At 41.5% G+C, this 25,019-nt stretch overlaps 1 protein-coding gene across 1 annotated transcript; it reads right to left on the bottom strand.

The window, feature by feature from the left end:
* Window positions 1–6,981: 6,981 nt before the first annotated feature.
* LOC123280064 (zinc finger protein 658-like) lies at window positions 6,982–24,740 on the bottom strand. The gene is given in 10 exon segments (XM_044756516.2): window positions 6,982–7,093; window positions 7,096–7,196; window positions 7,198–7,267; window positions 7,270–7,463; window positions 7,465–7,506; window positions 7,508–9,485; window positions 17,572–17,667; window positions 17,959–18,085; window positions 22,820–22,878; window positions 24,643–24,740. Coding segments are annotated over 9 exon segments (2,730 nt in total). The 5' UTR covers window positions 22,835–22,878; window positions 24,643–24,740; the 3' UTR covers window positions 6,982–6,986.
* Window positions 24,741–25,019: the final 279 nt, after the last annotated feature.

Genomic DNA, 25,019 nt, shown 5'->3' with positions numbered 1-25,019 from the left:
GCATGCTACACAAATGAAATCATCCTTATGTACTCTGGCTTGTCTGGCTTCTTCCACTCACCATAATTATTTTGAGATTCATCTTGTTGCAGTCTGCATCATTAGTTCATCCATATTATGGAGATTACACATTCACCAGTTGATGGACACTTGGGTTGGTTCCAGTTTTTTCCTATTACAAATGAAGCGGCTATGAACATTCACGTGTAAGTCTCTGTATAGATATACGCTTTCATTTCTCTTGGGTAAAATACTCACAAGTGAAATGTCTGGAATGAATTGTGGGCATATGTTTGTCTTCTTAGGAAATCGACAAAATAATTTTTTCAAAATGTCTGTACTATACCACTTTAAAATTTACCAATTTGAAAGTCTACCAATTGAAACATTATCATCAGCGATGTATGAGAATTGCAGCTCCTGTGCAACTTTGTCAACATAGAATGGTCATTCTTTTTAATCCTTGACATTCAACTGGATGTGTGGTGATACGTCATCGATGTTTTGGTTTGCATTTCCCTGACGATTAATGATGTTCACATGCATCTTTTCACATGCTTATTTTCTATCTGTATATCTTCTTGTGTGCCTATTTCAAGAAGTTGGGTTTTTTTGGTTTTTTTTTTTTTTTGAGGAAGATTAGCCCTGAGCTAACATCTGTGCCCATCTTCCTCTACTTTACAGGTGGGACGCCTGCCAAAGCATGGCTTGACAAGCAGTGCATAGTTCCACGCTCCAGATCCAAACCAGTGAACCCCAGGCTGCCAAAGCGGATCATGCGAACTTAAACACTGCGCCACTGGGCCAGCCCCAGGTTGTTTTCTTATTGCTACAAGAATACAAATCCTTTATCAGACATAAATCTTGAAAATATTTTCATCAGGCTGTGGTTTTTCATTCACGTAATTGTCTCTTGAAAAGTAGTTTTACAGTTTTGATGAAGTCCAACTTACCAATTATTTTCTTTTATGTATCATTCTTTAGGTGTTGTATCTAAGAAACGTTAGCCTTACCAAAGGTAGAACATTTCTCCGATGTTTTCTGCTACAAACTTCTTAGTTTTTACAGTTAGATCTATGTTACATTTAGTTTTTTAATATAGCACATGGTAGGGATCAAAGCTTAAAAAGACAGTTGTCCACATGTGTGCAGGTTTATTTCTGGACTCTATTGTCCCATTGTTCTACCAGTCTAACTTTACACCAGTACCACACTGTCTTGATTATTGTAGCTTGACAAGCAGCCTCCATATCAGGTCAGGTTAATTCTCTTAACTTTATATTTCATTTCATTTTACATTTCAAAGTCGTTTTGACCATTCTAGGTCCTTTGCATTGCTGTACCAATTGTAGTATCAACTTGTCAATTTTCATAAAAGGACCACTTGGGCTTTTGAATGGATGGGGTTGAAAGCATATAATACATTCATTGGATGGGACTGAATGTATATAACACATATAATAATGTGTAATTGGGAGATTTGATATCTTAACTATATTGAGTCTTCTGACCAATGAACATGGTATATCTCAATTTATTTAGGTCTTCTTTAATTACTCACAGCACTGTTCTATAGTTTTCAGTAGAAAGACCTTACATATTTCCTGAATATTTGATAGCTTTTGGTACTATTGTAAATTCTAATTTTTAAATTCAATTTCCAAGTGTTTGTCACTAGTATATAGGAAGACACTCGATATATTCATCTTGTATCCTTCAACCTTGATTTACTTATTAGTACTAGTAGCTTTATTTGCTTATTAAGAATAAATAGTAGCTTATTAGTTTTTAATAGCTTTTTTGTAGATTCTATCAGATTTTCTATCTCACGTCATCTGAAAAAAAATTTACTTCTTTTCCAATTTACATGCATTCCAATTTACATACAACTCATCCCTACTTGACAACAATTTCCGTTCTAATGCCAGATCTGGAAGTAGGGCTAAAATTAAGGTCCAAGACTCCGGAAACATTCCAAAACCAGAGACTATGTCTATTACTTTGACTAATGGCAAGAATCCCAAAAGGATTGAGAGGATGGATAATCTTCTTGCTGTCTTTCACCAAGTTGGGCCTGACTATGCAAATGTTCAGTTGCCTAGTGGATGGGAGAGCCATTTACCTCCAGAGCGCCATTGTTATTATAACTCTTTGAAATCTGTATGTGCATTTTGATTGTATATTTGATTACACGCTGCTGAAAGGCAAATGACTACTGTCAAACTAAGAGTGATGATTTTTTTTGGCAAAGGCTTTGACTAAAAATTAGGGGGTGGAATTTGCTGTGAGAGTTAAGCCCACAGACCTGAGCTGAAGTATCTGCACATCATTCACCGTTGATCAAGGAATGAAACATATTATTAGTGTTGCTTTGTAGCCATGGGTGCAAGATGTTTTGGGACAGGTTTTCACAGCTTATCAGCAGTGTTTATTGGTAACAATGCAATTGATGATTTACACCTGTTCTCATTGAGACCTTCAGAGTGCTTTGCTGTTGGGGCTGGTTACATAGCAAGAACATGCCTACACACCCAGCAGGGTATAAGAAACCCCAGCCGTGAATCCATTTTGTGCCTCTGAAGTGTTCTGTGCACGTTAGTTCTTCTCTGACAGTGAAATTGTGTCAATAAATGGAGGAAATTGGGAGCTCACGCCTGGCTCTCATCCAAACCCATGGCTGTGAGGCAGCCTTTTGCTGTGATGCAAGTCCTTACTTCACAGTATTGCTATATTGCGCCCTTTCCCTTGATAAACTGCAGATTTATAAGCATTGTCATTTTGGGTCCTATGAGTCGTCTTTAGCAATTCAACTGTTTAACTACCACTGTTTATTGCATCACATTTTTGGTAATGTGGCAGCCTGTAGCTCAGGCCTTGTGGCTATTTCGCAGTGCATAACCTTGTTCTCTTTCTTGAGTAATCTGTCCTTAAGGCACGTATAACCTAGTTCTTTTTTCATGTTCAGTTCATTCAGTGGTCTCTTTTATCCCTCCCCTTATTTTCTGTGCTAATCAACTTGCTCAGTGCTTGCTGATTTCTGATGTTTCTCTTGGATGCACCTGCACTCTGGCCACCAATAATCTCTGGCTTCCTGAGCAGTCTAACGATAGAGTCTTACTTCTGTTACCTCAGTAGAGATATGATTACATTCTACCTGTGCTGCTGGGTTATCATCTTCTACCAGAGAATGTTGCTCATCCAACAGAAGGGTTCTCTGTTCTCAGTATGTTTCTCTCCCGGAAGTATTGAGTTCCCACCAGATTTTCATCCAGTCTGATGACAATATGCTCTGTATGTGTGCAGTAACATATGCCCATGTGTTTTCGCTTCATTAGTAACTCTTGCTTTTCTATAACCTTTCCATAGTTTAGCTATTAAGCTACTACCTGGGAGTGACCATGTGCTCCCACATCTTTTACACATCCACATCATTATGTCATCTGCCTATAGCCTATATGGGCTAAACTTAACTTTCTAAGGATAACATGCCCAATCCTTTTAAATCTTCTTACTAGTACCACACAATTTATCAGTGCTTTTAAAAAAACCCGATACAGGCATTAGGCATTTGATAACCCATGTTGTGCTCAAGTCTGCCTTATTTCTCTCATCATCATACATTGCTTAGTTATCGTGGCAGGTCATTCTTCCTACCTGCTGTTATCTAATTTAATAGAATAACCTCTGGGTTGACTGACTCATGAAGTGCAAACTTTCCTTCAGTCCTTTCATATCTCAGAGTCCAAACACCAGGGATTAAGAGGTATAGAAGAGTTGGGCATCACTCTCATGATGAAAGTAGACAAGATCCTGAATTTAGATCCCGGGGAGCAAAGAAAAGGGCATTGATTCATTCTTATTCCAACAATCACTAAAAACCAAAAATGTGGACTGTGAATTGCATCAGCTTCAGGCTCTTTTTAAATTCTGGGTGCTACGATTTTCAACCTATCTGCACTTCCATTGTTTCCAACATTAAAATAAAAAACATATAAAAAGGATTCTGATCTTATTTTATGTACGATTTGATAGGTTAGTGATTTATAAAAGAAATAGTTACCAAGTAGCCAGCATGGTACTTGCTACACATACTTTTAAGTTGAGGGACACCACCTCGACCAGGTGATCAAGGTTGGCATTGTCAGTGATCACTCATGTTGACAGCATGCCGTATCTGCATGATGAAAACGGCATTTTATCTCTGCGGTTTTCCTACAAAAAAACCTCTAACACCAGCACAACCATAAAAAAAAGATATCAGAAACCCAAACTGAGGGATATTCCACAAAATACTTGACAAGGACTCCTCAAAACTGTCAAGGTAATCAACAACACGGAAGGTCTGAGAAATTGTCACAGACCAGTGGAAGCTAAGGGGACATGCCAATTGAGTGTGATGTGGTATCCTAGATGGCATCTTGGAATACGAAATCATTAGTGAAACACTAATGAAATGTAAAGAATGCTGTGTTTAGTTAGTAACGTATCTAGGTTACTGAGTTAAGACAAATGAACCAGAGCAATGTAAGATGTTAATACGGGAAACTGACTGACTGAGAAGTATACAGGAACTACGGTGCTGACTTTTTTTTAAATCTAAAACTATTCTAAACTGAAGTTAATTTTTTTTTAAAGTACTCCAGATTAGATACTTTTCTTTTCATCTCTACTTTTCTGAAAAACCAAGCATGTAGAAAGAGATCTCTTTTGACTTTCATTTCTCTTTTGGCACTGTGCAATAAGCTCAAGTTGCATCAGGGTGTTAGAGACTGAGCAGGGGCAAACGATATTCTCTCCACTGCTGGAACTTAGGTGCCATGAGGAGTGTTTATCCATCTCCATGGTGTGACCATTAGGCCTCATCCAAGGGCGGGCTCTTACTCCTGGCTGTTTTCTTTGGCAGTGATACCACTAAGTGACAATAACCCATTGTTGAAGAAATACCTGTTCTCCAATTAATGCTAAAAATACACCACCATTTTCCCTCACATAGTATCAGCCGAGGATAGGGAATAGAAAACTCACCCAGAGAATCACCTGACTTCTTCTCAGGCTCAGACTACCAGATTATACTTACAGACAAGAACATGCCCAGGATCCAGAGAAATCTTTAGTGGTCCAGGTTTTAAAAATGAGGGTTTCATTTATTCCCTTCTCTGTGCTGACCAAACCATGTAGCCTGAAATGATGGCAGATGGACCAAATATGTCCTCTAAGACTATGCTATGTGTATCACATAGTTTCCCCTCCCCAAAAACGAGTGTGCTTTTCAATACCAATGCAGTGCTTCTGATATGAAAGTAGCCCTGATTTTTCTTTCCTATTCCAAAGCCTGCTACCCAAGAAGGGCAGAAATAACGCTGATTTTCAACACTGCACAGTGTGGGCAAGCATCATGGGTTCTTGGAAAAAGATTCTAGACAGGATGCTCAGGCTACATGCATGCAAGACGGCTGAGGAGAGGATTTGCTTTGTAATGACTCAGTACAAAACGAACCACTAAAGTGGCATAAAATGAAGACCAAAAAAAATGTAGAAATCAACATCCACCAAACACACATACACAACACACACAAGGATACATACACACAAGAATGCTTGAAAAATCCCACGGATTTCCAAGGACCTAGAAAAACTGGACCAGACTAATATTCAGACATTAGCAGGCAGGGCAAAGTCACAACATCGAGCTGAGGGAAGCCAAAAGGATACAGACTGTCACACAAAAAGGGGAAGTGGACAGGTTCGAGCAGACTTGGCTACTGCCTTCTACTAGAACTCACCAGTAATAACAAATTCTCTGCTACAGAGACTCATACAGATGTACTATATAGCACAGACGCTAGTCACATTTATTGGTATTGTCCACAGAATTCATTACTCCTCCATCTTTAAAACTTCCCATTCCACACTGAGTTTGTGTATAGGTAAATATTTTCTTTTTTATATTCTACAAACCTTGGTATTGTATGTAAAACACAAGTTTTGGTACATCAGTTCTAGGTGAAGATTTGACCTTCAATTCTGAAACTGATACATTTCATCAGAAAACAATTCTCTGAAGCAAACTCAGTACAGACACCTGCCACATAACAAGGTTTCAGTCAGTGACAGATCACATACATGATGGTGGTCTCAAAGGATTAGTACCATATAGCCCAGACACATAGTAGGCTATACAACCTAGAGTCTGTGTACACTCTATAACATTCACATGATGACAAAATCACCTAACAACGCATTCCTTAGAACGTATACCATTGTTGGGCAACACACGAATTTGTTAAAAAATGTCATTTATCAAAAATACAAAATTTTCATCTCAATTATTTCATGTTTAAAGAAGTTCACTTTGCAGCAAAGGCTTGTGTTTTTCCCTGAGATTTCTCTTGATTTTTGATGAAGGCTGACTATTCGAGATATTGACAGAAGTTTTCTTCCTCATGTGAAGTCTCTCATGTACATAGACAGGCTGAATTCTTATCGGTCCTCTCACATTTATTATATTCACAGGCTTTCATCCCACTCTAACAGTGTTGGCTAAGCTATTGCATTCAATCAACAGACCAAAACCTGTAAGAACTCAACAGAGCACAAGTTGATATCTTGCCTAAAAAAAAAATTAAAAAAAAAAAGCCAACTGGTGAAGATCTGTTAGTGGAGAATTCTGTTTCACCCAGTTATTCAGACTCTAAATTCTTTCACCTTGTGCTCTACCATGTTCAAAATACAGCACCCAAGTCTGTGTGGAAGGCTCTCCATTCTGGTATAACACAGGACAGGAAGAATGTAGGTGACTTTCAAGTCCAGACTTAGCTTAAATGTAGTAGCATCAAATTCCATGACCAGCCCCACCTGGATGAAGGAGTGGGAAATTTAAACAAGCTATGGGCCCAGAGGAAAAGGAAATAGTTAAGGGAAATATGCCAGTCTATGTGACATGAGCTTCTTCGTTGTGTTACCTATCTAATAATGTATGAGTTCCTTTAGGACTTCCCAAATTCATTACACATAAGGGCTTTCCCTCTGGTGTGCGTTCTTGTATGATGTACTCTAAGAGCTGCCTTACGGACAAAAGTTTTCCCACAGGCATTTCATAGGGTTTTTCCCCCGTGTGAATTCTTTGGTGTACTCTGAGGGCTGAATTTTGGGCAAAAGCTTTCCCACATTCATTACATTCATAGGGTTTCTCCCCTGTGAATTCTTTGATGTGCACTAAGGTGCAACTTCTGGGAGAAAGTTTTCCCATTCATTACATTCACAGAGTGTCTCCCATCTGAATTCTCTGATGTGCTCCAAGGGCTGAATTATTGGCAAAAGTTTCCCCAAAGTAATTACATTCATAGAGTTCTTCCCCTGTGTATTCTTTGGTGTTGAGGACTGAATTTTCGGTAAAAGCTTTCCCACATTCATTACATTCATAGGGTTTCTCGCTCGTGTGAATCTTGTGATGTACAGTTAACACGACTTCTGAAGAAAGTTTTCCCATGTTCGTTACGTTCGTACAGTTTCTCCCGTGTGAGTTCTCTGATGTGCAGTGAGATGTGTTCCTTGGGAGAAAGTTTTCCCACATTCACTACATTCATAAGGTTTCTCCCCTGTGTGAGTTCTTTGATGTGCACTGAGGTGTGCCTTTTGGGAGAAAGTTTTCCTACATTCATTACATTCATAGGGTCTCTCTCCTGTGTGAATTCTTTGATGGACTATGAGAGCTGCCTTATAGACAAAACTTTTCCCACATTCATTACACTTATAAGGTTTTTCCCCTTTGTGAATTCTCTCATGACCACTGAGGTATGATTTCTGGGAGAAGGTTTTCCCACAATCAGTACATTCATAGCGTTTCCTGCCTGTGTGAATTCTCTGATGTGTACTGAGGTGTGTCTTCTGGGAAAAAGCTTTTCCACATTCATTACACTCATAGGGTTTCTCACCAGTGTGAATTCTCTGATGTACTCTGAGGGCTGAATTATGGGCAAAAGTTTTCTCACAGTCGTTACATTCATAGGGTTTCTCACCTGTGTGAATTCTCCGATGTGCTCTGAGGGTTGAATTGTCAGCAAAAGACCTCCCACATTCATTACACTCATAGGGTTTTTCCCCTGTGTGAGTTCTCTGATGTGCTCTGAGGGTTGAAGTATTGGCAAAAGCTTTCCCACACTCGTGACATTCATAAGGTTTCTCCCCTGTATGAATTCTGTGATGTGCGCTGAGATGAGTCTTAAGAGAGAAAGTTTTCCCACATTCAATACAGTCATAGGGTTTTTCGCCTGGGTGAATTCTCTGATGTGCTCTGAGATGGGATGTCTTGAAGAAAGTTTTCCCACATTCTTTACATTCACAGAGACTGACCCCCATATGGGTTCCAGGACAATGAACGGAGTGTGAATTTGGAGAAAAGGATCTTCCACATTCCTCACATTCATAAGCTTTCTCCCCCGAGCAGATCCTCTGATGCTGAATGAGGTGTGCTTTCCGGTAAAAGAATTTCCTGCATCCATTACATGCAAATGATTTCTGTCCTGTACCACTTTGCTGAAATAGATCCAGGGCTGAGTTTTGATGGAAGGATTTCCCATATTTACCACACTGGTAGAATTTCTCTTCTGTGTGAGTTCTCTGATGTGTCGCAAGGTCTAATTTCTTGTAGAAGGCATTTGTATGTTCATTAAAAACACAGAATTTATCTCCAGTTTGTGTCTTCTGATGGGCTGAGCTCTGGCTCAAGTTTTCTTCACATTTACTGCTTTCCAAGGCACCCTGTCCTGTAATAGTTCTCTGAGGTTGAACAAGGGGTGAATTCCTGATGAAGTTACTCCCACTTTCATGACATTCACAGTGTGTCATAGCCACGTGAATTTTTTTGTACTCCAATAAAGTATTCCTATCGTCACAGGATTTCCCAACTTCATCAAGATCAAAGTATTCTTCCCTTGTGCCATTTCTCACGTGGTTAAATACAGTTGCTTTATCACAGTTTTTCTTAAATTCAAAGTCCTTACAGGAATCTTCTCCTGTTAGAGAACTTGTCGCTGTAACACAGACGGTTTTATCATGTAAGACTTTCCCAAACTCATTATACTCAAAAGATTGTGCCAGAGTTTGAAATTTCTGATGATCTTTCTTGTAACTGAGACCGTTCACATTTTTATTACATTCATAAGACTTCTCTCCAGTAGGAGTTTTCTGACACTTAATCTCAAGCTGCAACTTTTCACATACATTCATGTAATCAGCCTTCTTTCTTGAATACTTTCTATCATTAATAATTAATTCAGAAACAACTGGCAAATTCACTCTATGTGAGTCACATTTACAGGGCATTGATCCTGAAAAATCTGGAGTTGAATCCAGATTAAATGGTTTTTCTAAAACTTTCTGTACTTCCTTACTCAATCTTTTGTTATCCATGAATATTACTTGCCACAGAGGTTTCTCTTCTTTTTCCCGGTTCCCCTCAAGGTGCACATCAACTTTGTAATAGCCTAAAATGAGAAAAATTGAAAATATCTTATGAATCTTACTTTCTTATGGAGGGGGGCTAAGAGTCATGGTTTTGTTATGTATTGGAATTCTATTGTTTCTAGTCATATTTCCAAAGATTAATAATTAATGCACACAGACAGAAAGACAGACACTCTCTCTCCTCATCCATGCTGTTTAAAAAAAAAAAGAAACAGGTATTATTTTTAGTGCTGGCCAAGATGAAGCAGCTCCTTCTTCCCAAGTACTTCCTCTTACCATTAAAAAATCTCTGGACAAAAACAGACAAACAAGAGTTAACAAATGAAGATGCTAAAAAAATGGAAAGTTGGACTTTGGGACTTAAGAAATGACATGGCAGAGAATTCCAAGGCTTTTCTTTCTGCTCCCACATATCTTATATGGGGTGCTGGAGAAGCCTGAAATCCAAATACAGTAAGAGGGAGACACAGAAGAGCACCAAGGAAAGCCTGTTCTTTTAACCAAAGGTCTGAGAAAAAGGTTGTCTAACAGAACAGAAAACCTTTCTGACAACTTCCACCCTAGTGAAGCCAGAAAAATCTGGAACACTCTTCCCTGTGACATAAAGGATTTTTCTTTCCACAGAAACAAAGGATTTGCACACTCCTGCAAAATTTTCATCCATGAGCCAAACTCAAGAGCTTACAGGAAAAATCATGAAAAGTCCTGAGAAAATTCCATTCATAGGACATTTTGGGAGATGGTAACAGCAGCCACGGCTGAAATTTTACCTGGAACCACACTCCTATCTACTCTAACAAATTGTTGCTTTGGGGCACTGGTGGCAACTCATAGCGGGTAAGGGAAGCAAAGAAGGAAGAAAAGGCAGCACAGAAACAAGAAAACAGCAGGAATACATGGTAGCCCCATGCTAACACAGCCAGAAGACAGGAAGTACTGCTGGTGAAAACCACACCCTCACAACCCAAGGATGCAATACTTTAAAAAAGAGCTGAAATCACATTATTCTCAAATGCACATGAAGTGTTCACCAAGACAGACCACATTCTGGGCTGTAAGCCACATCTTTACAAACATAAGAGAACACAAATCACATAAAGTGTGATCTCAAGCCATAGAGAAATTATACTAGAAGTCAGTAACACACACTTATCTGGAGATGTATAGAGTACTTACAAATTAATACACTTCTCATTAACCCATGGGTCAAGGAGGAAGTCTCACAGAAAGTTAACATACTATGAAGTGAACAAAAACAAAAACTGTGTAAAACATATAGAAATTTGTGGGATGAGGCTTAAGCAGCACTCAGAGATAAATTTATACCTTAAAACTATCATATGAGAAAAGAAACACCTCCAAACAGTTACCTAAGCTTCCACTTTAAGAAAGTGGACAAAGAGAAATTAAATCTAAAGAAAGAAAAAGGAAGGAAATAATAAAGATTAGAGAAGACAATGAAATTGAAAACTGCCGGGGTCCAGCCTCGGCAGAGTCCAGGTTCCGGCGGGAGAGACGGCATCGGCGAAAAACTGAGGGAGGGGGAAATAAAGAGGACGTGAGACTTGGGTTGGTGTTAGCAAGTCCCACTTTACTGTGCACAAGTGTCGTTTATATATTTTTCAGGATTAGTACAGAAATGGTTCTACAAATATTCTCAGAGAGATAAGGAAGTAAAAAAAATCGAGCACAAGAATATTTATTAGCATTCCATTCTATATAGCATGAGGTTAATGAGCGCCTTATCTGCAACTAACTAGTGTTTGTTGTCTCTAAGCTAAAAGAGATAGTTACCTAGACATCTGTTGTAATTCATGGTAAAGTTAAATCAAAGAGAGAAGGTCCAGGCCTCTGGACAGGACAGCTGTTTACATCCTGGGGGAGCCATCCCTGCCTCCCACAATCATTTATGCCATTAGTGTAGATGGTTAATGGGAACAAAAGGCGACTCCAGGGTATCTTATCTCCAGGGCTATCTGCATTCTCAGTGGGTAGTTAAACATCTTTACATTTTCGCGCCCTTTAGGGGGTGAAAGCATTCCTTTGTCTTTTAGATTGTGGAGATAACAGTCCCTTAAACACACTGCCGGAGAAAGTATCATTTTGTTAGTAAAGGGCTGAAAAGCTAAGCTAAACTATATATCTTCAAGAATGAAAAACAGAAATAAGTATAGACATAACCTTGATAGAAAGCATGCATATAATTCAGAAAATATCAGGGGTGTCAGCCGGCCATTCTTCACCGAGGGGCATCCCTGCACCCCTCGGCCCTTCTACTCATCAATTGTTTATTATTTATTGCTTTTAGGAGAAAACCTCTATAACATTTTAACAGAAAGCAGAAGCTCAAGAATAATATATAGATACTTCTTGATCATCCAATTAACCAGCAAACTTAGAAGGACGATGCATATATATTTAGACAAAGAACTGGAGGGAGAAGGAAACATTAACCAGAGGCCATAAACCTAATTTGACATCTTATCTGGGCAGGATTCCTTTCTGATTGTCTCAAATGGGACTGTGTGCTCCTCCAATAATTAACTGAAAAACATCTTGAAAGTTACCTGCAGGTGGTCACATTCTCTTACTATATCTAATTTTCCCAGGAGGTAGCCCCTCCCAAGCAGCCACCCAAAGGAGTGAAAACTGGAGGTTAAGAAAGGAAAAGGAATGAAGGGCAATTAGAAGCAGCACAGGTTTCAGAACTATGTGAGGGGCTGGCCGGTTATTCTTCACCAAGGGGGCACCCTCCACCCCTCAGCGTTAATCGGCTGGACCCTGTCAAACAGCCAATCAAATGATGTAGCCAGGGCTCCCAGCGGAAAACAACAGAGAAAAATCAATCAACTCAAAGCTTAGTGCTTTGAAAAGATTTTCCTTTAATGATAAAAACACAGAGGACAAAAGAGAAGACACATTATCAACATCAGAAAGATAAGCAAGAGAGGATATAACTAGCGACACAACAGACCAAAGAGATAATCACAGAATATTAAGAGAAACCTTATGCCCATAAATTTGACAGTTTACATAAAATGGACAAATTTCTTGAAATAAAAACCACCTACCAAACTCATTCAAGAAGAAAGAGATAACCCCAAAGAGATTAGTATCTATTTAAGAAACTGACAGGGCCAGCCCTGTGGTGCAGCGGTTAAGTTCGCGCGATCGGCTTCGGTGGCCCAGGGTTGACCAGTTTGGATCCTGGGTATGGACATACGCCAGCTCAGCAAGTCATGCTGTGGCAAGCGTCCCACATATAAAATAGAGCAAGATAGGCACAGATGTTAGCTCAGGGCCAACCTTCCTCAGCGAAAAGAGGAGGATTGGGGGCAAATGTTACCTCAGGGCTCATCTTCCTCAAAAAAAAAAAAAAAATTTAACTATGTGGTAAAAAAAAAACAAAAACGTAGTTTCAAAAAATAGTTCCAGGACCAAATGGTTTTAACAAATGAATTCTACCAAACATTTAAAGAAGAAATAATACCAACTTTATATAATCGCTTCTAGCAAATACAAGATGAGGAAATATTTCCTAGATCATTCTATGAGGCCTATATTATCCTCATAGCAAAATCGAACAAAGATAGTTCAAGAAAAGAAACCTACAGACCAATATCCCTCATGATAAAAATGCAAAAATCCTGAACGAAAAGTAGCCAAAGAACACAGCAACATATAAAAAGAAATAATAAATGAGGATCAAGTGGGATTCATCCCAAGAATGAAAATTGTTGCAATATCCAAAAATCAATGTAATGCACCACATTAATCATCTAAAGAATTAAAATCACACAGTCACATCAATTAAGGCAAAAAAAGTATTCCAAAACATTCAAAATCCATTCAATAACCTAATAAGGGGAATCCATAAAAAGCTTACAGTTAACATCATACTTAAAAGTGAGAGTTGGAATGCTTCAAACCTAAGATTGGGAATCAGACAAAGGTGTTTACTCTCAGCACTTCTACCCAAGATTGTAAAGGAAGTTCCAACCAATGTAGTAAGAATAATGCAAGAATAAACATGAAAGATACAGACTAAGTCTACACAGAAAATCACAGAAAGATCCTCCCCAAACTCCTCAAACTAGCTAAGTGTTCTCAGCAAGGGCAAAATACAAAGCCAAACATACACAAACAACGATCAACTGGAATTCGAAATCAGATAATATAATTTTCCATCACACCAAAAAATACAGAGCCAAGAAAACTGGGTATCTGTATGCTGAAAACTACCGACGAAAGAAATCCTAAATAAACGGAGACGAGTATGTCGTTCATGGACAGAAAGACTATTATTAAGATGCCAGTTCTCTTTAATTTGATCTACACAGTCAACGCAATCCCAGTTGAAATGTCTGCATGCCTTTCTGTAAATATCAAGAAGCTCATTTTAAAATTCATACAGAAGAAAGTTGGCGGACTCACGTTACTTGATTTCAAGACCTAATTAATAAGCTACAGTAATAAAAGTTAATGTGGTGCTGGCATAAGGATAACTACGTAGATGAATAAAGAATACAGATGCCACAGAAATATAGTCATAGAAGCACAGAATACATGTACAAATGTATACACACACACACGCACACACATACATAAATATGCATTCATCTGTTGTCCAAGAACAGTGCCAATGCTATTCAATGGAGAAATCACAATCTTTTCAACAAATGGCACTTGGAGTAACTGGACGCCTCTTTTCAAAAATTTAAACCAGACACACACCTCACACTTTCTATGAAAATTAACACCAAATGGATCACAAAGTGTAATGTGCGAAATTTAAAAACGTCTACAAGAAAACATAGGAGGAAATCTCTGCTACTTTGAGTTTCAATGTTTCCAGACAGGACAACAAAAGCATGGTCCTTAAGAGAAAACTAATGAATTGGCCGTTACCGAAACTAATGTTAAGTTTTAGCCGGCCTCCTCTGAGACCCCACCAACAGAAGTGGGGTGCAGTTTCACTTACTGCCAAGTGGGGAGAGAAGTCTAGCTTCCCCATTAGCTCCCCGTTGACACCCTGGGGATTCGGAGGAGAGGGTGCCACATTAACACTGGGCAGGGCTGAGAGATCAGGCTCCCCACCAGCCTTCTGCTGACACTAACCACTCTGTATTTCATCAGGTGCCAAGGTCCCTAGCTCATCTTCATTCCTCTCTCCGTCTTTCAGAATCTTACGTTCGTCTTATATGTACGCACTACACAGAAGTACATATTTAACTGTACCTGTGGGCAGAGTAGGAAGGAACACATTTACTCCACCTTTCTGGTTACTGCTTTTTCTATCTTACTAATTCCTTCCCTAAGCAGTCGTGAACATATTCTCCTTATCACCACATAGAATATTTCTAGTTTTGCTTTGATAATCAGGTCTGTAAGCAACCTGACTCCGACTTTTTCTTTTAATCCAAAAGGTTACCTCAGGATTCTTTCCCCACTGTTCTGTGGGGACAGTGCTGCCTGTCAAAGACCGACTGTCTATAAAGCATGTTTTTTCTTGAGCTTTCTTTTCTCTTTCACTCATTTGTTAAACCATCCCAGCCCCAGCTCCATGCTACTGAACTACTGGGAGCTTCACCTAAAGCCCTGCTATCTAGTAGAGCAGGTCCTCCCACATGGCTCTCAGGAACGGACTTACTCGGCTATGGCATTAGGTCTTTACAAACACATCCCCACTTGAATTTATTATATAAGCACTTCTTTTCTTTTGTCTTTGTTAGGGTTAAAGTTTCATCCACTTTATTGTTTTTTATTCAAAGAAACATTCTACAAGTTCTCAGTTTTTTTAGTTTATTAACTTTTAATTGCACTTTCAAGTTCTTCTGCTTTCATTAGTACATTCCTTAGTGCTCTTGCGTAATTTATTAATATAAATATAAGACTACACATTTACCTCTGTTCACTCATTTTGCTATAGCCTATGGTTTCTAATATGCACCTTCTTTTTTTATCTTGTAAATCTCATACAATTTTAGTTTCGGTTTCCTATTTCATACATTGTTTAAAGGAGGTAATTTTTAAAATTTCCATGTTGAAAGAGTGTTTTTGTTTACCCATTTTATCATTAATTTCTAGATTTACCAAATTGTGTTGAGGGAATGTTATTTGTGGTGACTCTAATTTGTTGGATTTATTGGTGCTCTCTTTTTAGATTAACACTATTATTTTCACAATTTTAAGATTCTTCCATGGTCCCATGGAAGGCTTACTCTTTGATTTCAGCATATACACGCACAAATACATGATTCACTTTAGTACAAATATCACGTATATCCTAGACAGGCATAATACTTCTTTAATGTCCACAGTACCTATTATTTAATAAGATGCAGTGTTTTATGACCTCCTGATCCTAGTGAATCATTAAGTTCCTAGAACTTCCTTATTTTGTGTGCTAAGATCCTTGATATCATATTGTTTGGTGCAGTCATTCAAATGCTTAAAGGTTTACTTCAGCTGTGCTCTTGAGCTAGAGGATCTTTAATGTATTAATGTATTTACTGCCAAAATTCAAACCTGAATAATAACAGAACACGAAACCCTGAATTATTCTATTTTTACTGACTTAATAACTTTGCAATTCTTTTATTACAAACTTCCTAAGATCCTTATTTCGGGATATCTTCTTTAGCCAATCAATACGATCCAATCATTTGCACTTAGCGATTGGGAGATACACCCGACCTAAATTACGTCAACCTGTTACATTATGCTATCTGTTTACATGGCTTCACAACAAAACTTTCAGTAAACACAATGACTTCAGACGATTTTACTTTTTTGCTCTAGGAATTATACTGAACCTATAACTTCTCAAATTCCTGGAATTATTAGTTTAGACAAAGGCTAATAAGTAATAAGCACATGAAAAGATGCCCGACATCATTCGTGATCAGGGAAATTGTTACAGACTGAATCGTGTCTCCCCCCAGATCCATATGGTGAAGCCCCCGCCCCCAGTGTACCTGTACTTGGAGATAAGATCTTTAGGGAGGTAATTAAGATTAAATGAAGTCACGAGGGTGGGGCCCTAATTCTATAGGACTGGTGTCCTTATAAGAAGAGGAAGAGAGATGAGAGCTGTCTCTCCCCACACATGCACAGAGGAAAGGCCAGTGAGGACACAGTGAGAAGGCAGTCAGGAAGAGAGGCCTCACCAGAAATCAACCCTGCTGGTACCTTCATCTTGGACTTCCAGCCTCCAGAACCGTGAGAAATAAATTTCTGTTGTTTAAGTCACCCAGGCTACGGTATTTTGTTATGCCAGTCCAGCTAACTAAAACCGAAATGCAAATCAAAACCTCAGTGATAAACCACTTCACATCCTCTAGGACGGCAAGAATCAAAAAGTCATACAATCACAAGTGTTGGTGAAGACGTGGAGAAATCAGAACCCTCATATGCCGTCATCAGGAATGTAAAATGGTGCAGTCACTTTGGAAAATGGTCTGGCAGTTCCTCAAACAGAGTAACCATATAACTCAGCAATTCCACTCCTAGATAGAAACTCAAGAGCAATAAAAGCACACGTCCATGCAAAAATTTGTAAATGAATGTGTATATCAGCATTACTCAATGACAGCCCAAAGGTGGAATCCCAAATGTCCACTGACTGATGAATGGACACACAAATGTGGTACATCCACACAAGGAAATATTATTTTGCCATAAAAAGGATGAAGTACTGATACATGCCACAACAGGAACCTTAATCCTAAGTGAAAGAAACCAATCACAAAAGACCCTACATAATGTTGTGATTCCACTGATATGAAATGTCCAGATTAGGCAAATCTATAGAGACAGAAAGTGACTAGTGGTTGCCAGGGCTGGAGGGGACTGGGGGATAGGGAGGTGATAGGTAAAGGGTATGGGGTTTCTTTTTGCGGTGATGAAAATTGACTGTGGTGATGTTTACACCTAGCTGTGAATAATAGTAAAAGCCACTGAATTGTGTACTTTAGATGGGTGACATGTATGGCATGCAAATTCTATCTCAATAAAGCTGTGTAAAAGGGGGAAAAAAAAAAACTTTCGAAAGTGTTCCCCTCTAAGGTCTAACTACCCCAGGTGTTTCTGTCAGGGCTCACTCACCTGGGTACCTCTGGTTTAGGAATTCTTCCTCTAAGGACCAGGGCTCTTCTCCTTGCTCCAACTTGAAAATCACCCGGGGTTTAGTACTGCAGTATCCTGTGAACATAACAATTGAGGGTATATCCAGACCAGATCCATGGGCCTTTGGGTTTCCAAAGGTGGAGAAAGAGACGGTGGCAAGAGCAGCGAAATGAAGGTGCTCATTTGAAGTTTTCAACGTGGAAGTAATGACACAAACATTGTTTCTGTTTCTCTAAAGGTTTCAGTTTCCTTCAACCTCTTAATAAGAAGCCTGAACAACACTAATCTCTAGTGAGGGTTCACGCGTGGTGATTTCAAAAAAAGGAAATGTAATCCACAGGGAGTCACATGGTAAGGGCTGCTCACCCATGGAGACCAGGTGGCCGTAGTTCTCCAGCATCACATCTCTGTACAGGGCCCTCTGTGTGGAGTCCATCTGCCGCCACTCCTCCTGGGTGAACTCCACAGTCACGTCTTCGAACGACACCAATCCCTATAACAGCACATTTTGTGCAAAGGTTCAGAATTACGTGACAAAGAAAAGACCTTTGAGAACCACTACTATTCCTATTTACTCTTAAGGCTCTAAAACAAATGGCTACAAAAGATGCCAATTTTTGACCTAATTTTGTCGCCAACTTCAAATTGCTCAACTAGTTAAAAAGGTTTTTAACTAACCATAATTCATTTACACATATTTATGAATTATAGGGGTTTGTTACAGAAAAAAATTCAATGTAAAGCGACTTCCTACAACTCTTCCACATCCCAAGGAATTGCCCTGGGTATTCTAGAGACTTCTAGGATAGTCGGTCTCTCCTTGGACGTTATCACGGCAAATAATGGGGGCCAAGGAAGAGATCTATGTAAGTTGTGGAGACATTATACATGACCAAACTTATGTATAAGTAAATGTATAAAGATAAATAAATCTAGAGCTCATGAAGAACGAAGAACAACTTACCAAGGAGTTGAAATCAAAGAGACCAGTAGAAGAGAACACTATCTACACTGACGGGACAGCAATGGATATAAGGATAGGGGTATAATCACAGAGCAGAAGCAACAACCAGTTTGATGACTACTTTCTTGTGGAGCTACCCAGTCTAACTGCACAAGCAGCTCCTTGAATGCTGGTGCCAAACACCGATATTTGGGAAACAAAAGGAAAAAAATGTGTTAGAAGTCATCGTGAGACGGATCTGCTGAGGTTGCTACTGAAAGGTCTATGGAACATAATATTGGAAATGCCCCTTAAACTAGTATACATATGGTTTTAGAACACAGAAGGAAGGTCTAGGATGAAGACAAGCATTTAGGAATTACTAGCAATTTAGGTGGGAACTGAAGTTATCAGAGGCAATCAGACAGCAACTTGAGCACATGGGGACTGAGGAAAGAAAAGCACCAAAAACAGAATTTGAGGAGCCACGAATATTAAAGAGGCTGGCAGAAAAAGTACAGGCCATAAAGCCAGAGAGGATGTTTTCTGAAAAGTAACAACAGGATCGGGAGAGGGAGGAGTCCTTGAAACTGAGCAAAGGGAAAGTTTCCACAACCAAAGGCTTCAAAGGGGCTGGGAGGAGGAGGAAATGGGGAGTCGCTGTCCAACAGGTACCCACCTTCAGTTTTGGCTATGCAAGGTCATTAAGTTCCAGAGATCTGCTGCACAAATGATGCCTACAGTTAACCATACTATCATGCACACATAAAATTCTGTACAATTTGTAAGAGGGCAGATCTCATGTTAAGTGTTCTTTTCACAATTAAAAATAAAAAGCAAGCAAGTAGACCAAGAGAAAAGAGGACAGAAACAAGCTTTTTTCCCTGGTGCTGTGTACCCAATTGTCTGTTCATTCACGTCTTCAGTGCTACTGAGCGAGTACCTCCTCTGCGTGAAGCTCAGCGCTCGTAGCTGGTAACCAAAACAAATGAACAAAAGAACAGGAGTACCTCTCACTAAATTTATCTTAATCTGAAAAACGTAAAGAAAAGTTAACTATATTTTCAAAAACTAAAAAATTAGTGGGAAAAGTGGCATTGTTTTCATTCGTGCCAATCTCTTTCACATCTGGCTTAATAAAAATCAGCTGGATTAAAAAATATTAAGCTAACAAGTGACCTAAGTGAAAATGGTGAGGTAAGGATCCAAGAAAATTCTCTCTTTCATAAAAGCGATAAACAAACTGGCAAAAATTGTAGAAGTTAACAAAAGCAACCTACGGGACATGTATTCAAGGAAAACAGCTGAATCAGAGTAAAAACAGTGATAGAGGATCCTTTTCACTGAGCCTATTCCCATCCCTTGCTCTCCAACTCTGTGGTGGTTTGAGAACCAACAATCTGCCATCACAGTTAAAACCAGCAGCCTGGCAACTACTGGAGGGAGAAGAGCTGGGGTGAGGTTCCCTCAAAGCCCCACTCCCAGAAAACTCATTATTTGGCCTGTTTGGTGATTCCTTGAAAGACCCCACTTGCAAAGGTGTCTTTACTTGAGCTCACTCAGAGCTCACAGAGAATGAAAAGCCATATGCTCAGAGGCATTTGTCAAAAACATCTGAAGGCACTTGTTTAACTTAGTGGCTATCTGAGGAGGTAGATAACAGTTGGGGCAAACAATACCCTAATCAAAAAGCTTAAAAGGAAAAGCTGGGGAATGAGATGTCCACACAGATTTTTAAAAGCTCCAATATATTCCTGAGAATCTAGAAGGCCACATTCATGTGGAGAGCTGTGCATATGCCCAGGGCTGTGAGCATGCTCAGGAAAGATGTGAGAAGGCACTACGCTGTCACCTCTAACTGACCTTGAGGTTTGGGCTAAGAAGGGAGTGAAGGCCAGCACAGAGTCGTAAACTGCCTGCCTGACTGCTGCAGGAATGCCCTCACACGCACAGAGCCCCTTAGCAAAGACCTGGAGACTTACCGGTTCCTGGCATTTAAGGACAGGGACTCCAACTGCCACAGATCACAAGAAACACAGGCTCTAGGGCATTAGCTCAAAAACAGTCAGTGAACAAATAAATTTCAACAGTGACCCCCATGGAGGGGAGAAATTCTGATTTCTAGACTTGCTGCATTGTTGCACTTAAAATGTCCAATCATCAACAAAAGATTGCTAAACAAAGAAAGAAACAAGAAAGTAAGACCCTTATGTAGGAAAAAGTGTAATCAACAGAAATCGATTCCTGCATCTGAGGAAGCAGATGTTGGACTTACTGGGCAATGACTTTAAATCAGCTATTTTAAATATCATCAAAGACCTAGAGAAAACAATGTCTAAGGACTCAAAGAAAGTATGAGAACAATACTTCACTAAATAAAGAGTATCAATAAAGGGACAGAAATTACAAAAAGGAACCAAATAGAAACTTAAAGAGTTGAAAAGTACAACTGAAACAAAACTTTCATTAGAGGGATTCAAGAGCAGATTTCAGCAGGTGGAAGAGAATGAATGGACATATGTCCACTGAAATTACAGAGTGAGAAACGGAAAGAAAAAATAACTACAAAAAATGAACTAGGAGACGGTCCCAAGTCTACAAACGTACGTGTAATGAGAGTCCCAGACAGAGAGGAAAGGAAAGGTCTGAAAGAATATTTGAAGAAATAATCAACAAGAAGTCTCCAAGTTTGATGGAAAACATTAATCTACACATCCAAGAAACTCAACAATCTTCAAGTAGGATAAACTTGGAGTAAGAGATCCACACATGGACACAGGATTAATCAAACTACCAGACGAGACAAAGGCACAATCTTGAAAGCAGCAAGAAAGAAGTGACTCATCCTGTACAATAGTATGATTGTACAAGCTGACTACTAACCAGAAACCATGGAGGACAGAAGGCAGTGGGACGACAACACAGTCAAAATGCTAAAAGAAAAAGGTTGTCAATCAAGAATTCTACACCCAGCAAAAGTGGAAAAATTAAAACCTTCCTGGATAAACAGAATTTGTCACAGGCAAAACTGCCCTATGAGAAGTAATACAGGAACTGGTTCAGCAAATCTACAGAGACAGAAAGTCGAGGGGCCTGGGGGTGAATGGAATGATGGGAGAAGATAAAGTGTACAGACTTGCTTTTTAAGTTGATGAAAATGTTCTAAAATCGACTGTGGTGCTGTTTGTACATATCTACGGGTACACTAAAAAAATCATTGAAGTCTACATTTTAAATGGGTGAATGGCATGGTATGTGAGCGGAATCTCAATAAAGCTGTTTAAAGAAAAAAATGAGAGAAAATGAAATCATTCCAAGACAACAGACGAGATTAAAGGGCCAAAGAGGGAAACTGGGGATGAGCCATGTGCAAGGACAAGGGAAAGACGACGACTCCATGAAGATATCAGCAGGAGAAGGACAGAGCCAGTGGAAGGTGTCACAGACACTCACAGAGACACTTTCCAGAAGGACAGAGTGAGAAGTAGAGGCAAGTGCTACAGAAAAGTCAAGTAAGCAAAGGATCAGGCAAGACCCAATGGATTTGATCATAATCGAGTCTCTGGTCACTGGAGATCACAGGTAAGTGGGGAGAGAGACCAAGGCCTCATGAAAAGGTTTAGAGCGTGACTGAAAGTGTTGAAACACTTGAAGGAGAACAGAATTTTAAACTGTCTGCTGGGCTGACCGTTTTAAACTGTCCTGAAAATCACGGGTACTCGAAATATTTATGGAGAGTAATCTTAAGGATAGTCAGTTGGTCCATCAGAAAAATGTCTCCTGCAATCCCTGTGTTGGAGTTTGTGAAAAACAGTACTGACTGAGCTCACTTCAGCGTTACCTCTTCTACCTTTACTGAAGCACAAGTGGAGGCAACGTCCTATGTTATCTTAGGGTTACTACTGGAAGCTGTTAACTAAATCACATAGTTGAAAACAACAAAGATATTCTTCACCTTCAATTGTCTTTATAGTCTATGAGGAATCAGTTTGCTTTACCTTCTCACCAACGTTAACCTTGAAAGAAATATCACGCCTGATACCCTGCCACGGCTATCACAAACCTCAGAAATAAACCTGGAACTCCAACGTAGTACATCTGCAATGTCAGAGGACCTGCATGTACCCACCTGCCACCTTTGCTCTGCTCTTCAACTGTATTTCTGTGTCTTCTCTGAATGCATCTGATCCATTTCTATTTCTACTCTTCCATGTTGACGGAGAGACACGTAAGCCCTTATAAAATCCCTTGTAACACAAGCAAGCTATTAAAAACTGAACTCACCTGAGCTATGTTCATTTTCTGCTACTCCCGGAAGAAGGTAAAGAACTGTGAAGGTTCAGCTGGGGAGGAGGAAAGAGAAATGGGGTCATGAGAAACCTGGTCAGCCCTACAACTCCTACACTCACCTGCCTAAAACTCCCCTTATACCAGCTGGAGAAAAGCCTTCCCTATGGGAAAACAGCCCTTGCACACGCTAGAGAAGGGAGAGGAAGGGACACAGAGGGAGCAACACCTGAACGTGCGCACCTCGGATATGACTCTCTGGGCTTAACCTTGCATTTTCATACACTGCTTTTTCTTGATGAGTTAACGTCTATCCTCTTCTGACTAATTAGCAGCAGCAGCATGAAACAGAGGAATAAACAAATTCAGCAACACCGGGGGGGAAACCCTCTACCTTCATTAAAACTAACGTTGTCCAAAAAAACTACTCAGGCTGGATTATTAACCAAGTTCTTGTCTTTACACCTTGAGTTAGAGCTTCACAGAAAACTCCGAGATAAAAACGGATGCTTCATACAAGAAATAAATTTCTTGCAACTTTCTGTTCTCAATTGGTTGCAGTTCCTAAAAAAGATCTTCGGATCAGATGCTTACAGTACTCACCCGTGTAAGTCAACAGCTCTGCGCTTAGTTCCTGGGTCTGCCCTGGGTGACTCGACAAACCCCGTTCATTACAGGCCTGCTGTCTTTGGGCTTCCGAAAGCGTCCAGCACAGAAAACCCCTCTCCTCCCATTTCGTTTTTCTCTATGCTCAGGAAAGAGGCAGCATCGGCATCACTCATAGATGCCACACGTGGTGAGGAACAGGCGCGACAGCAGCTCAGAATCCGCAGGGGGCGCGGGGAGAACGGAGGAGACAGGGAGCTGCTTGGGGTCCCGCCCGCGCTCGCGGGTTAGCCTTCCCCGGACGCCACGTCCCCACCAGCCGTCAGCGACCCGCCCGCTCCTGCGCAGCCTCACAGTCCCCCATCCCCGCCACCCCAGGCCGCCGCCTTCCGCAGGCGGGTCCACAGCGTCCACCGCACACAGGCCGGGCCGGCTTCCGGGCGCGGGGACCTCCTCGAGCCCGCCTCACGCCACACAGGGACCCACAACTGCTTCTGGCCGGGCGCCTCGGGCCCGCGCGTGCCTGGAACCTTCCGCCTCCGTTCCGAAGCCCCGCAGGGCTCCGTCAGCAAGGCCGCTCTGCCCAGAGGCAACTGTCCCCGCGGGCCCCTCGCCCCTGCCGTAAGAGAGCTCCTTTGCTCCCGAGGGGCTGGGACCCGGGGCGCGGAGCCAGTGCCCTTTATCCCAAGCGTCACCCAGCGCTCCACGCCCGGCTCCTCCGGAACTCGCCAGAAACGTCCCGGGCGGCCCCGCGGCCGTCAGCCGCCCGCGACCACCGGCCCTGCCGCCGGCTAGGGCCACAGGGCGAGGCGCCTCCGGAGGCCCCGAAGCGACGCAGCGGGAACGCCGACTCGCCGCCTTCCACCGCCCGCGGCTCCGGACAGACGCCGAGCTCCCTTCCGGCTGCCTCAGCCCCGCCCCGGCCCGAGCCCCGCGCCGCGAGCCCCGCCCGCGACCACCGCGCGGGCCCCGCAGGCCGCCGCCGCCGCAGGTGTGCGCGCGGAGGACGCGAGCTCTCGAGAGCGACGCCCACGGCGGCGAAGCGGCCCGAGGCGCCGCCCCCAGCCCGCGCCCCGGGGCCGCCGGGGACGCGGGGCTAGGGGAGGGCAGGGCCCGGCGGCGCCTCCGGGGCACCCCGCTCCCGTCCCCGGACGCGAGCCTAGCCGGCCCGGCAGGCCCTCAGCCGCGCGGAGGCCCGTCCCCAGCGCTCTCACCCCGAGCAGCAGCCTCCGCTCCCGCCTACACCTACAGACGTCCGGACGCTGGCCCTCTCGCGCCCGGGGAGGCGCGGGAGGGCGGGGCGGGGCTGGGTGTGCGCGTGCGCAGAGTGAGCGCCGAGGACCCTTCCCAGACTGCTGCGCGGAGGGCCCGCACCATCCAAGACTACATTTCCCATAAGACCCTGACACAGCAGCAAGTGGTTTGGGAAGCGTTACTGCTGCTTTCGCGAGTTGGAAGACGTGACGATTGGACCTTGCTGCTGGAGATTTTTCCTGAATCCTAGAGGTTGTGGGTTAGACTTTTGCTTTACGACATTTATGACAAAGCGTGGTTCTCGATCGGATCCTGGTTGTAAAAAACAACAGCTGCA

This window comes from Equus asinus, chromosome 23 (genome assembly GCF_041296235.1).
Source record: "Equus asinus isolate D_3611 breed Donkey chromosome 23, EquAss-T2T_v2, whole genome shotgun sequence".
Lineage (NCBI taxonomy): Eukaryota > Metazoa > Chordata > Mammalia > Perissodactyla > Equidae > Equus > Equus asinus.
Note: the sequence above shows the minus strand (reverse complement) of the source record. Positions and strands in the feature narration are given on the sequence as shown.